The sequence below is a fragment of the Diplotaxodon limnothrissa genome, linkage group LG7, assembly GCF_057381915.1.
Source record: "Diplotaxodon limnothrissa isolate DT_005_m linkage group LG7, D_limnothrissa_male_GT1.1, whole genome shotgun sequence".
Lineage (NCBI taxonomy): Eukaryota > Metazoa > Chordata > Actinopteri > Cichliformes > Cichlidae > Diplotaxodon > Diplotaxodon limnothrissa.
In genome coordinates this window covers 12,994,293-13,011,452 of record NC_140602.1, presented here as the reverse complement: position 1 = coordinate 13,011,452, position 17,160 = coordinate 12,994,293, and the positions used below count along the sequence as shown (strand labels likewise).

At 40.5% G+C, this 17,160-nt stretch overlaps 1 protein-coding gene and 1 long non-coding RNA gene across 2 annotated transcripts in view; one reads left to right on the top strand and one right to left on the bottom strand.

The window, feature by feature from the left end:
- Positions 1 to 4,202, top strand: part of tln2b (talin 2b) — a 97,515-nt gene extending 93,313 nt beyond the window's left edge. The window contains exons 54-58 of the mRNA XM_085359228.1: positions 1,183 to 1,308; positions 1,404 to 1,466; positions 1,567 to 1,749; positions 1,831 to 1,956; positions 3,692 to 4,202. Of these exons, the coding sequence (XP_085215354.1) occupies positions 1,183 to 1,308; positions 1,404 to 1,466; positions 1,567 to 1,749; positions 1,831 to 1,956; positions 3,692 to 3,820 (627 nt within the window). The 3' untranslated portion in view covers positions 3,821 to 4,202. The remainder of the gene's footprint in view (positions 1 to 1,182; positions 1,309 to 1,403; positions 1,467 to 1,566; positions 1,750 to 1,830; positions 1,957 to 3,691) is intronic.
- Positions 613 to 17,019, bottom strand: LOC146627886 (uncharacterized). Its single transcript, XR_014906371.1, has 3 exons — positions 16,765 to 17,019; positions 9,291 to 9,494; positions 613 to 1,700 (listed from the first exon to the last, which is right to left on the bottom strand). It is a non-coding gene; the product is annotated as an uncharacterized LOC146627886 (long non-coding RNA).
- Between the last annotated feature and the right edge of the window lie 141 nt (positions 17,020 to 17,160).

The following is a 17,160-nucleotide window of genomic DNA, read 5'->3' as shown; positions in this document are numbered from 1 at the left end:
AAACTGCTTGAATTCTTCCTCGTCTCCCCCCCCCTCCCTTCCTTTCTGCTCCTTCATCCCTCCCATCCAAAAGGAGGGAGGGCTCTCCTGCCCCCCAAGCATGCTTCCTTGCTCCCTACCCCTCAAGCCATTGTAGACCTGGAAGCCTTCTCTGCAGGGCTCTGTCTGATATGTTTGATATATTAGGTTGTTATTCAGTCCAACTATATATCAAACATATTCCTACAGTGTCCCGCCCTGTCTCCAGCCGCGTGTGCCTTATGTGTTTATCGAGGTCTGTGATCAACTGCATGCTGTTGACTGATGTTGCAGAGATGGCCATTTGTTGAATGTTCTTGAACTGATGCCTCTTGTTTACTTTGGTGTAATGACTGGAATTATCATATCACATATCTGCTGCCACTTTGTGTAACGCTAAAACTTAAGCAGTACTGCTTATGTTCCATTATCAGGACAAAGATGCAATTGAGGACAACGTGTTGTTTTTTTCTTTAATTCTGAAGGTTTTAGAAAGTAGTACAAGGCAGAGTGTTTAGTTTGGATATACTGTATTTTTAAGCCATTCTAATGTATTTATAAAGCTTTTTAACACTCTTGAATGTAAGGTTCTAAAATAATTTGTGGGCACAATTATTCCAAGTTGGCACAGTATTATGAGATTCTTGGTGCTGGGTTACACAACACATTAAGTTTAGTCATCTATAAAGATGTGTATAGAGAACAGATTAAAATTTCTAGGTTTGAAAAATGAAGCAGTTTCTCACAAACTTGTGTTTTACCATGGCTTTGAGCTCTTAGTATCAGCACTGAGGTTATAGCACCATTCGTCTAATAACACAAAGGATTTATGAGCAGTATTTGCCAGTATATAAGTAAATTGTAATAGAAGAAAACACCACAATTATCAAAGCTTTGGCAGTCTCCATATACGGGTGTGAATGTGCAAGAGTGTGAAGCAGGTTTTGATTGGACGGACTGTGGAGGATCCGAGCTTGGCCAAGACACGTTGTAAAAATAAAAATTGTTTTTGTGAAATTGTTTTTAAATTAGGATTGTACTCTGTATTTTAATTAGTCCTCTACATGCCACAGATGCGTCTCCCAGGAGTGTAGATGCAAAGGTGATGATGTCTTTAACTAATTAAATTCACTTTAAATGTAAGCTATGTGGTTTACCTTCCAGCAGGCAGATGAGACGCTGGATTTTGAGGAGCAGATCTTAGAAGCAGCAAAGTCCATTGCTGCAGCAACTAGCGCTCTTGTTAAATCTGCATCTGCAGCTCAGAGAGAACTGGTGGCACAGGGCAAGGTCAGTCTACACAATCTGCAAACCTTAGGCACTTGTAAAGTACTCTGTAGTAACACAGTGCAACATCTGAATTTCTCCCCCAAACTCTACCTCAGGTGGGATCCAATCAAGCCAATGCAGTCGACGATGGCCAGTGGTCACAGGGTCTCATATCAGCTGTAAGTCGCTGTGAATTATTCTAAAACCTTCCTTCTATAACACCAAATGAGACTTTAAATAAAGCCAACTTGTTACATGCATATTTCTTCAATGCTGCAGGCACGTATGGTAGCAGCAGCCACCAGTAATCTGTGTGAGGCAGCTAATGCTTCAGTGCAGGGCCACGCCAGTGAGGAGAAGCTCATCTCTTCAGCCAAGCAGGTTGCAGCCTCGACAGCTCAGCTGCTGGTGGCCTGCAAGGTGAAGGCAGACCAGGATTCAGAAGCCATGAGGAGACTACAGGTAGTACTGAAACACACTTTTTAATTCGTCCCTGGAAACGTTTATTGCACATGTACTAATTTTGGGGATGTCACTAAAAAGGTGGCTGGTAATGCTGTGAAGCGAGCATCGGACAATCTAGTCAAGGCGGCTCAGAAAGCAGCATTTGACAAGACTGAGGATGACAGCGTTGTGGTGAAGACCAAGTTTGTTGGAGGCATAGCTCAGGTAAGAATCCTGGAAAGAAAAAATGTTTGAGGGCTAGAAGAGAAATCACTACTTCTCTGTGATGTGCCCTTTTCTTGCCAATATGCCAAAATGCCACAGTTGTTTTTCTGAAATCGCTGAGAGCTGCTGTAGATGAGAAGCCCGTCAGTTTTGTTTCTCACTTGTTTACCAGGTTTGCAAGGCACCCACAGCTGAATATCTTTTGAAAGCCTTTAGTGTATTTCTCTTCCGGCAGAAACAAATAACAGTACTTTCTGTGGCCGTGACTGGTTTCCCAAATTAGTGCTGCACCCCAGCTGGACTTCAGCCTGTCACCTGTCACTGCTGAGTACTGTATTCAAAAGACATCAAAAAGTTTTAAGTTCATCGGTTGCTTTTTTTTATTCTGGTTTGTTCACATTGGTACAGGGTGAACATCCAGTCCTCATGGGCCAGTGTGCTGAAAAACATGTGTCCCTGCTGCAACACACCTGGATAAAATTAGTAGGTCATTGGCAAAGCTTTATAGAACTTGACTGCATGCTGAGGTGGCAATTCAGCCATTTGATTCATGTTACAGCAGCTCATGAATGAATTAACATGATGCAACAAAAGTACTTTTACAAGTACATTTTTTCAGAAAGTACATTTATTTAAGGTTCCCATCTCACCATGCAGTCAGTTCTTGCTAATGGCCTACGGATTTTATTCAGGTGTGTTGCAGCAGGGACACATTTAAAAGTTTCAGGACACCGGCCCTCGAGTTCAACACCCCTGGTCTAAGTAGTTAACACGTTTTGATTCTTCACAAAAATGTCACTCGTATATTTTCAATTTTATGTATATATTTATAACGTAGTTACAGTCAGTTACCTATTTTATGGTTTGCTGAGGTTTTATTAGATAATGATCAGTGGCGACGGGGATATCCTTCTGGATGTGCGAGCGAGTCTCAATGCCGCATGGATGAAGTGGCGTCAAGTGACGGGTGTGCTATGCAACCGTCGAATGCCAGACCATCTCAAGGCGAAAATTTACAAGACTGTAGTCCCGGTTTCCCTGTATGGATCGGAGTGCTGGCCAGCCACTGCCAACCACGAACAGGCCCTGCACACAATGGAAATGCGAATGCTCAGGTGGTGTCTAGGCCTCACGTGTTGGGACCAAGTCAAGAATGAAGACGTCAGAAAGCGGCTCGGCATTGCACCAATCACGGTGAAAATGCGCAAGGCACAGCTACGGTGGTACGGACACATATTACGCTCAGACGACAGCTCAGTGGCGAAAACGGCAATGAGGCTTGAACCCGGTGGCCAGCGACCCCGTGGCAGGCTGACGAAACGGTGGATGGATAGAATAAAGGAAGACATGAAGATCGTCAATGCCGCCCCAGAAGACGTCCTCAGTCGTGCCAAATGGAGACGGATTTGCCGCAAAGCGGACCCTGCCATGCAGGACAAACGCTAGGAAGAAGAAGATGAGGTTTTATTAGATATGTAAATCTGACAAACTCAATTATCAATGAAGCTGTCTGACAGCTTCATTGATATTTGAGTACAATCAGCTCAGTTTGCCATAAAGTTTCTAGCAAAATATATTTCGTACTGTTTAAATTTATATTTCTATCTACATAATGAAAGTCTTGGTCTTCTGCCATGTTCTGTGCTCGGGACATGGCAGCAAGGGTTTATCATGTCAGCCTATCCACAGGCATAGTAGTGGTGAATCTTCTGTCAATTGTTCTCATTTTCCTCAGATCATTGCGGCTCAGGAGGAGATGCTGAGGAAGGAGCGAGAGCTGGAGGAAGCTCGGAAGAAGCTGGCTCAGATCAGACAGCAGCAGTACAAGTTCCTGCCCAGCGAACTGAGGGAGGACGAAGGCTGACGGACGCAGCGGATGGGGACGTGCGCTGCGCTGACGAGACCTTCTTGTCACGGGGAGGTGCCAGTCAAGTATTGGCTATTTCAACTCTCATAAAACCAAGGACAATATAGCACTTGAAGCAGGCCTGTTTGGTGATAAAACAAGTGCCTGTGCTCGGTGTATTTCTGTGTGTATGTGGCTGTGTGTGTGCGTGTATGTATTTGTCAGTGAATGGCATTGACATTCAGACTTTAATATGAAGAAAGCTGTTCCTATAAGCAAGTTGAGAAAGTTTAAGTCGTACGATAAACGTGTCATTAATTTGTGGGTGTTACTGCATCATGAGCATTACTGACTGTTACAATCATGAATCAAAGAAATCTCGTATAATCACTGAATGTTCTCAAAAGTGTTTGAGGTTTAAAACAAATAGAAAGGAACTGGTGATATCGATGTAACCGGCAAATTCAATCTAAGGGTCCACAGTTTGTATTCCAGGTATACAAAGTATTAATAGAAAGGCAGGAAGATTTCTCACGTCTCATTTCACCACTGGCTTGCATGCACCATAATGTCTAAACATATCAGCGAAGCTACTAACCAATAGAGTAGTATAGAGTAAAAGACACTTGTATTTTACTAAAAAAAAATGTGAACACGTGGTTTGCTGTTAAACTAGCAAATCTTGAAAAGAGAAAAATCAATGATTATGATTAAACTATGTTGTTCTGCTTGATGCCAAACGATGAGAGTCTCTAAATGATAATATAACATGACCACTGGCCATCACTAGCTATAAAGATGTTTATTCTTGACCACTTTCTTATATAGGTATAATCTGTGGTATTCAGAGTATCTGGATGATATGTGACCAAATATGTCTTGCTGCTTGTACATTATGTCATTTGATGTAACCCACCCCCCCCCCCCCCCCCCCCCCCCCCGCTCACAGTTCTTCCCACACACGCTTGTGTAAGGAATACTTGTTTACATTTTTTGTCATGTTTGTTCTCGCTCGTCTTTGTGTTTTTAATTCCTTCTCCATTTACACTGGCCAGATTCTCTTTGGGTGTCGCCAGTGCTTTTATTCTACATACACGCAGTCACTGCCCCTGTCCTGCTAAAGTCATTTCACTTCAGATGGTCTGTCTATAGCAATACTTTACACTGAACATTTGAGAAAGATAATACGAGTCTGCGCTGTTATTGTTTGGAAGAGTGTGCAATCATATTGAACTCTAGGCTCTTGAATGAAATGAGCACACACTGTGCTATAAAGTGGCTCATAACTTTATGCACTGAATTTAAAGCTCCCATTATATTGAATGGAGGACATTTGCTTAACAAACTAGAAGGAAATGGCATCACACTCTGAGAAAACTGATTTTCTTTTCCTTTATTAATATATAATGTATTTCAAATTTTCAGCATTCAGCTCCACCATCTGTCCGCGTCAGTGTCTGGTCTGCATTTTTATTTTTTATTTTTTGTACTAGTGCCTTACTTGAGTCTGCCCTACGAGCAGCTGAAAACCAGGTTGGGTGGGAGCCTGAGCCTTGTCCTCTCTGGATCAAAGCATTATGCCAGTCTATTCCCTATTGGGGTCTTAATTTAAAAAAAAAAGCCCTTTGCCATACAGTACAATGCCTTGGCTGGTGGCCTACCTGCTGACAGTGTTCTAATGCTGATATAAAAGGGCATCTGTGGATACATTAGGATTTAAAGACTAACGCTAGACTGCATTCAATGAGCATGTGGCAATTTGTGTATGAAGTTGAGAAATTGTTTAAATTCATTATGCCAAGTCCCTCTTAAATGTTTCATTGTCTAACCACTATAAGAATTAAGTTTCTATCAGTAAATGTAAGAATTACCCTGAAATATATTGTCTGACCGATTTGTCAAAGTATTAATGGAAAATAGAAAAAGTTATTAGCTCTGTTTATGAATACGTGTTGTGCTTTCTTTAACAGAATCTGTTTGTTTTCTGATTTGATGCTGTATGTATGATATTTATCTGGTCACAAAAGTATTTTTTGTATTCACCACAAATAAAGCTTTCAGACAACCGGTAACATTAAGATGATTGTTGCTTTTGTTTTTCATGTGAAATAGTGTCCCCTGCAGCTCTACTACTACTCTGACCCCAGATAAGGAGACCAAAATCAGGCAAAAGTATGTCTACTCTTTAATATATCTATATACATATATATTATTTTTTGAAACCTCAAGATAAAAGATGTCCAGTCGAATAACTCATCCTGCAATCTTGCCAGAAGATGTCAGCATTTATCCTTCATAGCTGAATCAGGAGGTCAGAGGATGTTCAAGTGGAAGGACTGGCAAAGTTAGCCAGACCAAATATGGACATTGTGGATGCATTTTTTTCTCCTTGCTTTACAGGCCAGACCTTGAAATATGCAACAATCCCCACTTAGATATTTTGGTCAATAATGAGAGTTCACAGTATTTTTATACTCTGGGTTACTGTTCCACAGCTACAGCCTTTATAAGCCTCATGTTTGAAGAATTAGTCAATCAGGAGAGTGAACTTGACCTTTTTTTCTTCTCGGGTGATACATTGCTTATTTCGTACTAAAGCTGATCCTTCTGTGCTAGAAGAAAATGTGGGCATAGTGTGCAAAGTATGGTTAAAGGTGGCCAGCACAGCACACTGTCCTTCTAATGAACACCATATTTGGTAGTTTGAATGTTTTGGTCTCATGCAAGGCAAGGCCACAGTGAAGAGGGGAAACTGAAGCCATGTGTTTAAGAGCGAGTACCCATCTACTACTCACCCTCTCCCCTCCATCTCCATTCAGTGCCTGAGACCAAAAAGATTTTTGTTTTGTTTTGTTTGTTTTTTGGTGAACTTTGGAAAAACTCAGCAAATTTACGAGTTAATAGAGAAACCGTTCAATTCCTTCCTGCTATTGACCTGCACTTAATAATTTTGCCATGAGCTAAGCTGCATTTATTGTTTTCTTCTGCAAAACACAAAAAGGGGTATTTTAACCCACACCCTTTTACCTTTTCAGTGTGTGGCTTTTTCTTAAGCGCTCTGTCTTTTTTAGTCACTTGGCACGTCGCATATTAAACAAACGGCGCGTAAAGGAAAGAAGATGCAAGATATGTTTAGCTTAATTAGAGGAAAGTGTTTAGGAAACAAAAATTAAAGGTTGAATTGAATTTGCTAAAGGAAACTTCAGAACCTGCTAATAGTTTTTGAGTATTTAAAAGCTTCATGACACACTTAGTAATCCCTTGCACCGACAGTGTAAATCTCCGGCATCCTGAATGTTCTAAACTTGCTGTGTTGGAAAGTTTGTTTTGCTGTGTCTTGTGCCATGCCTAATCCCTGCAGTCTGGCAGCCATTTAGTCCAGGCTTTGTTCCACGCTCAAGTTCCTAAAAGTGAAGCCAGGCTAACACATAGCTGGGCCAAATGACACTTGATCACCTCTACACTTTAATCATTTCAGAGCTAATCTAAGGTCTGCTTAAGGCTGATACTGGTTTATATGTTTTCCAGTTTCAGTGGCAGGCATTTTAATATAAGGTCCGAAGTAATGCAGGAATGGAATTAGGGCTTAACACTAAGAAAAGCCTATGTGAGCTTGGGAGTTGTCACACTGGAAAGCTGTGTAGGCACTTTTTGATAATGCTCTGTCAAATTTTAGTTTTCCATGTCCTGGTTTGGGTTTCAGGGATTTCTTTAATAGTGTAAACAGCGGTGAATGCTTTATAAATTAAGAAAAACATTCATAAGTCTCATGCTAAAAAAGCCTCTATGTGAACTCACTGTATCATTATTATTATTTTGAATTCGGTTCAGGTAAGGCTAAACCAAACAGACTGAGAAAGTATAAAGGTCTGTGAATTCACAGAGAGTGAGACAGCCTTTACCCTGAGCTATTTTTTCTTTTCACTTTTAGAGAACGTGATGAAAGAGGAAGAGAGGTTTGGAAAAAATGCACATCAGGAAAGGCTTTTGGGTTTTTGGGCTGGGCCTTTTTGTCCACAGCGTGCTACTGAGGTTTTCCTCTTTTATGTTGTTGCCTTTGTGCACAGACAACATTTTAACCTGACAGTGTCCTTCTTGGGTCTTTCTCTGAACAAGCAGCCTGTGAACAAAAAGTTATTGCTAGCTATGATCTCTGGGAATACAAGATGTTTTTCTTTCCAAGCGCACTCATTCTTCCACCTTTTTTACGGTAACATGGTTTTTTTTTTATAATCCTACTGAGACACATATTTCAGTGCAAAGAAGTCTAGAAGAAGGCCATAAAATAAGCTTATCAGTTCTTCAGCAGCCGTGTCAGGCTGAAAGTAATTTTCAAATTATTCAGGCTGATACAACACTGGAAACCAGTATTGTTTATGGGTTGAATGGCTACTTGGCTTCAGTCCATTTTTTCCCAAAACTCTTACAAGGTCCAGACCCAAACAAGGTATGATAACATAAAAGAAGAACATATTTAACAAGCTGTTCCTTACAAAACTCTCCATGGAATTTGCTTTTCCTGTTATTTATATTATATCTTCTCAATATTAGCATGGTTTTAATGTATTTTCCAAATCTGAAATTCAACCCTGCATCTGGGGAAAGGCACTTTTACAGCCAAACAAAGTTTTCTTCAGCTGAAATGATAAACCACTTCATGTCTCACAGATACTGCCAAGAGCTTTGTGTAAATATGCTTGTACTGTCTTGGTAATCACATTGTCTAACAGTTATATAGAAGAATACAGTGAGGAATCACAGCATGGTTTTACCTAAATGAATGAGGTCATTGTTTCAGAGGATGCCTGCTGTTTAGGCATACTCACATACCACTGCTCTGAGAAGCAGAGCTCCCTAACATAAACCTGACAGCAGCTGATGGATCTTAAAGAGCATTTCACTCCACTCTGGAAAACATGACTATTTTAGGTAATTAGCGGGGTTGTCCCAACATGTTGACTTCTCCACTTACAGTAACTAACAGTGTATAACCTTTAATTTAAAACTAAACAGAGTCAATATAGATGATCTCTTTCATAACTTTGAGCTCGTTATTGTCTAATTGCTGTGATTTCACAAGCTTAAAACACAGGTTAAAATAATAGTACAGGTATGTTCATACTTGGACTACATAAAATAGAATACACCAATTTCCAAAAGATAAGAGCATAATGGGTGTATTTTTTTAAAGGTAGGTAGGTTAGAAAACAGTCACACTCAGAATCTCAATCGGCCTGCTGAGTGACAAAATTCACTGTCTACCTTTCCCCTGACAGCACAGCAGCTCCTTCAGTCGTCGCGTAAGGAAGGCACAGTATTTCTCAGTCAGCAATGAGAGGAGGGCTATATTGGGACTGAGCTGAGACTTAAAACTTGGGTGCTAAATTTGGAGAGCTTCACAAGTAACATCAGGAATATCTATTAAATGATATCCTCTGACTCCAAACACGTTCTTCCACAGTCAGGTTTTCCTCAGCAACTTACTTACACTTTGCTCAGTTTTGCTGAAAACGGTGTCGTGATAGAGAGCTGAGGAGCAGCCTGTCTCAGATGGTGCTGCCGGATGCATCTGATCTGCAGAGCCTCCTTGGATTTAAGCTGTCCAGAATGAAACGTAATACTCCGCCATCCAAATGCTTCTGTCTTAATAAGGAGACTTTGCTTAGCACTCGTCAGATGACAGGCCGCATTTCTGTGGAGGAGAAAAAAAGAGTCATTGGCTCCTTTCTTCACTCAATCCTGTGGCCTCCCCACCCTGTGTTAAAGCTGAATAAACACTCTCTGCTCAGCGAGGTTTTCTCAACACTGACATCAAATTTCACACAATTTTGGTGTGAGAACCTACATTTAATGTGTCATTCTATTATTGTATAGACATAGGGGGCTTGGGGGCACCCCTGTTATGAACACAGAACATACATACATAATATATATGTACATATTACTCCAAAGTAATATGTACAATACTGTGCAAAAGTCTTGAGCCAAACCTCATTTCTTCATACTTTGTTCTCAAGGAGCAACAAAAGTGGTTTCAAACAATAGCTCTCCAGGCTTTCTGAAGGTATTCCAAAGTTTTTCTTCGGACACTGACTGCTTGTCCTTATTCTTATCCAATCATTGCAAAGGAGGTTTTTTTTTTTTTGATTGATTTTTTTTTTTGGGGGGGGGGGTTGTTTGTGTGTTTGTTTTTGCTACCCCACTTATCACTGATCTATCACTGATCTATTCAAGCACATAATATGCACCTAACTCAAGGGATGAACCAATATGTGTCTGCACAACTTTTAAATTGTATCTCCAGGTTCTTTGTTACTAGCAGCCTGTTATAAAAACACAAGTGTTCTCATTTTCTTGGTCAAATCTACAGAAATACCAAACTCAGGAGAAAGGCACAATGGTGAACACAGAAAAGTAATGTCAGATTTTAATCCACCATACAATACCATCTGGAAAACATCTCATTAACAAAACATTAAGAAACAATTCTAAATACACTGCCAGTGGAAAAGCAAACCATGGATAGAAACACACAGTGGAACACTATCAGTGGTAGATTGGCCTCCCCAGACCCCAAACCTCAACATTATTGCAGCAGCGTGGGGCCATTTCGACAGATGGCAGAACAAAAGGCAGCCAATATCCAAATAAGATGTTTGAATGTCCTTCAAGTCGCCTGGAGAGCTACTCCTGAAGACTACTTAAAGAAATTACAGAAAAGCATAACTAAGAGAATCCTTGGTGTGCTGAATAAAGGTGGTGGTTAAACCAAATATTGACTTTAAATCTTGCCTTATATGCCTTATATATTGTCTTTCCATGTATGTTCATGCATGGAAAGACATGCTTCAGTAATTTGTTACAACTATTTCCAATTTTTCTGATTGAGACTTTTCGACAGTAACTTCTTTGATTCTGTGGGGTTTTGATGAAAACAGTTCTGAAGATGCACTTGAAGCAACAGTTGACGATTTTTTTCCCAAAATAGCAAAGCCATTAAGAGCATATAAAGGTGCTAATTGTGCTAATTGCACAAAGGTCAAAATGTGATTGATTAGGAAGCTAGGAATCATAAAGGAATAGCATTTAGATACCTCAGCTAACTTGACTCTATTCCTATAAATATAGTGGTTTAGGCCAGCTTCTTAAGCCAACACACTGGGAAGCCACAAGCGCTCACAAATGTGCACTCTCATTGCAATTTATCTGCTTCCCCCAGGCCTGGAAAAAGGAAAGGGTTGCTTTTGCTGCCTTCCAAAACCTGACTGGCTCACTAAAAGTAGTTTGTGCAGAAAAAAAAAACATGCTTTAGATGAAGCCCCCCCACAAATATGCCAGTGATCCCACATCTGTCCATTGGCTTAATTCTGCCTTTCATGAAGTGAATTTCAGTGTAAATAAACCATTAAGTTTGCATATAAGCATGCATCAGTGCTCTGAGTACATTTTGCTGATAACATTTTCTGCATTTGTACTGAAGTACGATTTAATTCATCTAATTCACGAAGCAAGATTTTACATTCATGTCCTGGTGTTTTTATTTAATAAAGGGATCCTCCCACCACCAGTCTTTCCTGTTCTTTTGATGGGAGTGTCTTCGGGCAGCCTCAGCATAATGATCCTTTTATCGTACTGTACATTGTTATCTCTGACATCCAAGGCCCCAGCGCAGGAACTAAGCAGACCACACCAAATGAGTGTCTATTTATTTTCATGTCTATCCGCTCAGCTGCTTTATGACCGACTTTGCACAACTGTTTTATCTAGATCCCTAGCTGTGTGGTGAGTCGTCGCTTTGCTGGGAAAACTGCCGTGGCATCTGATCAAACGTGGGGCCACAAGACAGGCTTTGGTATGAAAATGCAGGTGTTGCAGAGTTGTGGGTTCCTGTGGCATTTCTCGCTGCGGAGAGGCCACTGTGACCCAGGCACAGTGAACACAGTGCGTGTGTTCAAACAGCCAGCCAGAACCACACTGGAATGTCTCATCACCAGAGGTTCTCACACACACTTCACATTATGGCCCTTTCATTTAGTCAGCTTGAAGTCTGGAACTCATACGAAAACATGATATGAACCATCGTCTCCTGTTTTGGATTTACAACATGCAAAGTCTTTTGCTTACTGACATGGCAGTTGTAAGTAAGGAAAATCACTCTCCCTCGAAAAGAATTCTCATGAGAGGATGCATTAAGAAAAGTTTGTATGAAGTGATTTAGATTACATCAAGCAAAACCACAGAAATACAACACAATCTCAGCATCCTCCTCCTCTGGCCATCCGTGCCAGAGAGCTCTGACAGGCAGGGAGAACAGTGGCTGAGCTAGAAGTGCATACCAAGACATTTTATAGCCCCAAGGAATGAAAAGAAATATCGAGTATGCTTTTGGACCTCACAAAAAGCCCCCGCAAGTTAGCCCTCTCATATGTCTACCTCACTTACACCAGAGAGCCCATATATGGACACATATATGAAAGGTTTTTCGTTCGTGCGCAAACACGGAAACTTCTAGCCCTGTGACACGAAGGGCAAAAGATTGAAGGCAAATATTTGAATAGAGCTATCCTCGAGATATTCGGCAGCTGCGAACTCAGATGTACAATGCGACAATAATTGGTTGAGTACGTCAGCAAGCACAAAGCAATAGATGGGCATTTAAGTTAATGATAGAAAAACACACAGGAAAGAGGTTTAGAAAAATGTTTTAACAGCTTTAAATCCACCAAGAGTAAATTTTTGGACTCCTTATCTGGAACCGGGAGATGTCAAAGCTGCCTGTAAACAACAGTTCACTGCACTTCCTGCTTGACTCGCCCTTCTGTGTACAAATAAAAACAAAGGCCAAAAAATGTGATTTTGCTGGAGACATATTTGTAAAGCTGACTGTCTCACAAATCAGTGTTTTGTTTTTTTTCCTTTCACTATTCGTGCCTTGACATTTCTTGGCTTTTGAGAATTTGATTTTACACTAGGATTGTGGCATGGCATCCCACATAAGTGTGAAATGAATCGTGACAGTTCCCCACAGATGCCAACCCCACCCGCTTCTAGTCTAAGCTGACTGAGCAGCATCAGATATGGCTTACAATCTTCCCTCTCTGTGTGTCCCCCCTCTAAGAGGGGAAGAACACAAACAAACTGTCTGGGAGGCGCCCTGCCGAGGCCACAAATATTCCTCCATTATGACTTCTACCCACATTTGTGTTTGCTCTACTGAACGTGTTAACTTTTGGAATTTTCCTCCATAGCTCAGCTTTTTCTCAATAACTTGTTGTGGCTTTGGTATTGTCACAGAGGCTTTTCTGCAAACTTGAAAAATGAGCTTTAAATCTCAGCTTTGACCGATTATGAATTTCAAAAATGCATTTAGAAATTTATTTCAGGACTCCCAGGGAGCATCATAGACATATGTGTTTTTTATAAAACTGAAAGGTTTGTGTCTCATTCGTGGACTGTAAGAGGATTTTCTTTCCACAGCCTGTGGGATGACAGATCCTTTCTTTTAACAGCACCTACTTGTGCTGTAGCAAAATCTTGGCACTGGAAGAAAGCTACCCATCTTCAGTGGAACACCTGCAGCTGAATTATGTTGACCTTCATACCAAAGGAATTTGCTTTTGGCGAAAACTGTGAATTCTGATCAGCTCATACTGTACTTTCAGTGTTTGTCATTTAAACAATAGGTTTGCTGGGATTAAAACAGAACAAGGAACATGCCGGTGTGATTTACACCCTTAATGACAGATTTATCACCACACAAAAAGGAGTGACTCAAAGTGTCACAGCCTTATTGCAACTATCCATCAAGTTAAATACTGTAGCTGTCTCTGTGCCATGGTTGGATGTCCACATGGTTAGATGTCCACCTGTGCTCAATAATAAACCAGTTCAAGTCTTACGACTACCAGTATATGTCAGTGGAACATTACTGTGGATAAACCAATCATCAGTAGGGCATGGGCTGGGCTTGGGTTACATCTTAAGTTGCACCCTCCCAGAACCCCATCTCAGTTTTTGCTATGCTAAATGCCCCTGCATGGAGCTATCTAATCACGGGGGTACCGTCCCAAAGGGCCAAGAAGTTTTCTCTCTATATATATCTGGATGATGTCTGCAGAAACCTTAAGATGGTATTTGACGAGGGGTCTGCAATCACTGTACTTCACTCAGCAGCCATGCACTCAACATGGAGGAGAACCGCCCTTGAAACGTTCACTGCTGTGTATCGGTGCAATCAGTAATACCGTGCATCATTAGAAAATAATCACTCACAAGTTGGCTTGTGGTTTCAAAGCATATGGCAAAACCTCAGGAAAGTTTTTAAGTGTTTTCCTGGAAGAACTTCCAGTCTTTGCATCCAATAACCTTTGTAAATGCACACAACACAATAAACAGAACAGAAGCAAATGGATCCTTTCTCTAATGTAGTAACATTTAAGCCATGACTAGACCCTGAATATCTCTCCCAAGTGTCTTCTTATGCAAACATGGGTTCAGGCACAGCGGCCAAGTAAAGCTCGGCTACTCCCAGAGCGTCAGCTGAGGAGAACCGGACATTCCACATACAGAGTGGGCTGTCATTGTAGGACTAACAGATTAACTATTACAGTGTTACAATATTATAAAGCAGCTCCAAATGGCTGCTTTGTGTCATTTAAATTCGGGAGGATCACAAACGGTCCGTAATTGAAAGACTTTCTTTCTACCAGCTTTTGACCTTTTTGCGTCTATATTTATGTGTTTAACATGCTCTAATTCGATTATGTATGGCATCCTTTTTTAAACCCTTATTTATAAACATGTGAGCTGCAAAAGCTTTCACTGATTTGAATTTGAATATGACGATAGCCCCACCTGTCTCACTCAGCTGTCCCCTCCTGCAGACCAAATCATGATACGGGGAGACAATCAGAATTCCAACATGACAGAGTATCCCAGACCTGTCCAGAAAATAGGCAACAGTTGTCTGATTGCAAGTCTGTGTTTTCAACTCACAGTAGGACGGAATTCTTCCTTGACTGTATTCCCCTCAGTTGTTTCCACCTCTAAGGATAATTGTTAAGAATATTCATGGCCTTTAAATGAGTATTTACTGTTTTCAACACAAGAAATTCTTTACTGATGCGGCAAAGCTTTGTGGGAGAAGACTGCATAATAAGAGTGAAGTTATTTATAATGTTCCAACAAGTAAGTCCCAAGAAAGCATTTATCTTTAAATCCCAGCTTCAATGCTGCATATTGTAGGACGTAGGCTTAGACTTATTTAAGGTTGGCAGCTTTAATGGGCTTCAGAGACCGAGTTTTTTCTTTTCTTTCAAAGAGCTCAAAATTACATGTCTAGATCTTTTCTTTTTCTTTTCTTTTTTTCATTCTGCAGCCTTGAAAAAAAAACACTTTTTCCATGTGGTGGCTTTCTTAAATGCCTTAAGCCTCAAATACTGAAAGAGTTTGTTATTGCCTTCTCATTTGTAAAAATGAAAGAAAACTTAAGTGTTACCTTCAGCTGTGAGAGTACCTTTAATTTTCCAGTGGAATGCAACTTGGAGCTCGGCAGGTTTTCACTAATATCTGGATTTCATTCAAAATAAACATATTAGGCCCTGGGACATTCTTAATGTGCCAACGATTTACAGTAAAACATGATAAAAGGAGCTTATTTTCATTCCAGGGGTGCTACAGGAACTCTGGCATGCCTTTTAACTGGAAATACTGTTTAAGATAATGAATATGGAATTCCAAATCAAGAACAACCAGCAGTGCACTATAAATTATACATTACTGAAAACATAAATGGCAAACTGTGCATAGGTATTGTAACCAGAAACATCCACAATACTGTGAACGATATGGCAACAAACAAACAAAAAAAGGACTGAACACTCAAAGCGTTAAATAAATGAAGTGGCTTAATTTACTAAGTCAGTCATGCAAGACTCAAGAAAGACCTCTTCAGCAACCTTGCAGACTTCCTTATTTATAGAGAAAAGCTTTCCAGAGCTTTGATTTTAGTGTGAGAGAAAAGCAATTAGACACAAACTCTGTAAACAGTGTCTTTCATTGCCATTAATAATTAGAAAACAAAGGCTGTCCCCAGATTAGCAAAATGCATTTTCTTTTAGGGCTCATGACAGTCAAATGTAAAACAAACAAACAAAAAAACAACCACTAATGGCTAAATTGGAAAGAGACAAATAAATCAATAGGATAAGAAGTCTCATCTTTCTCTGGCACTGTAAAAATCATAATTTGCTCCTTATTATGTAATTATTTCTTTTATTCAGTCTGCTAAGCATAGCAACAATATTCTATAAAACAGGCCAAAGCCTGAGCAAGACAGCGATTATTTTAAGAGACATATCTAATGCCTTTAGACCTTCCACTCTTGGCACAGTGTCTTGGATCCATTACAGACTAAGGCAGGTGCATGGAAGAAAAGTCGATCCTAAAAATATCCTTGAGAAGACTAAAAGACACTTGGAGTGTCCTCAGTCACCGTAGTGTGCTTTGACTTTTCACTAAGTTACTGCAGAGGGATCATTACTTGATATAATTTCTGTTAGGCATATTGTTATAATCGCATTGAATAATAATTGCTTAAATTTAGTAAGGCTAGTAATAAATATGCAATATGATGTGAAATTGTCTTCTTCATTAGTTTTTAAAACAGTAAACATTTCACAAATCACAAGCCAATCAGTGACTTAGCCGCTCTTATTGAAGTACAAAGCTGCCAGGATGCTGTGATGCCAGACAAATGACACATCAACGGTTTACATGAGGGATATCTGATACATTATCAGGTAAACACTTCCCTCTGTTGAGCCCCCTAGACTGTGAACAATGCCTCTAGGGCTTGCGTGGCTAACCAAAAGCATCTCATATCACAGAGAGCCACTACAGCATATTCCAAGCGAACTTACACTCAGCCACCCAAACACACTCAGGCAGAGATAAAGAGCTACCATAGACTACACGGTGACAAAAGCTTGTTCTGCAGCTGGCTCTGGTCCCTCTCCCAGCTTTTCCAAAGTAAGAAGAGATGCAGGAAAACAGGAAAGCACTGCCACTGTGAAATAAGGCCAGAAAACGTAATTTCCTTGCAAATTAAACATATGCCAACTTTCAGAAACTTTGGGAAAGTGCAGGCCACTCAATTCAGAGACAGAGGCTGCATGTTGCTTTTAAATGGGTGACCGGGGCGTTAACGCAAACGTAAACAGTCTTTTTCTGCATCTTCTCTGACATTAAATGGCAGGAACCCTTTCCGTGGGAGCATACCCATACTCGTCACACCCCATATAAAGGCGTCTCAGATGTATAGGAGCAACGAATAGCCAAGTAGATCCTTAAAAAAACGC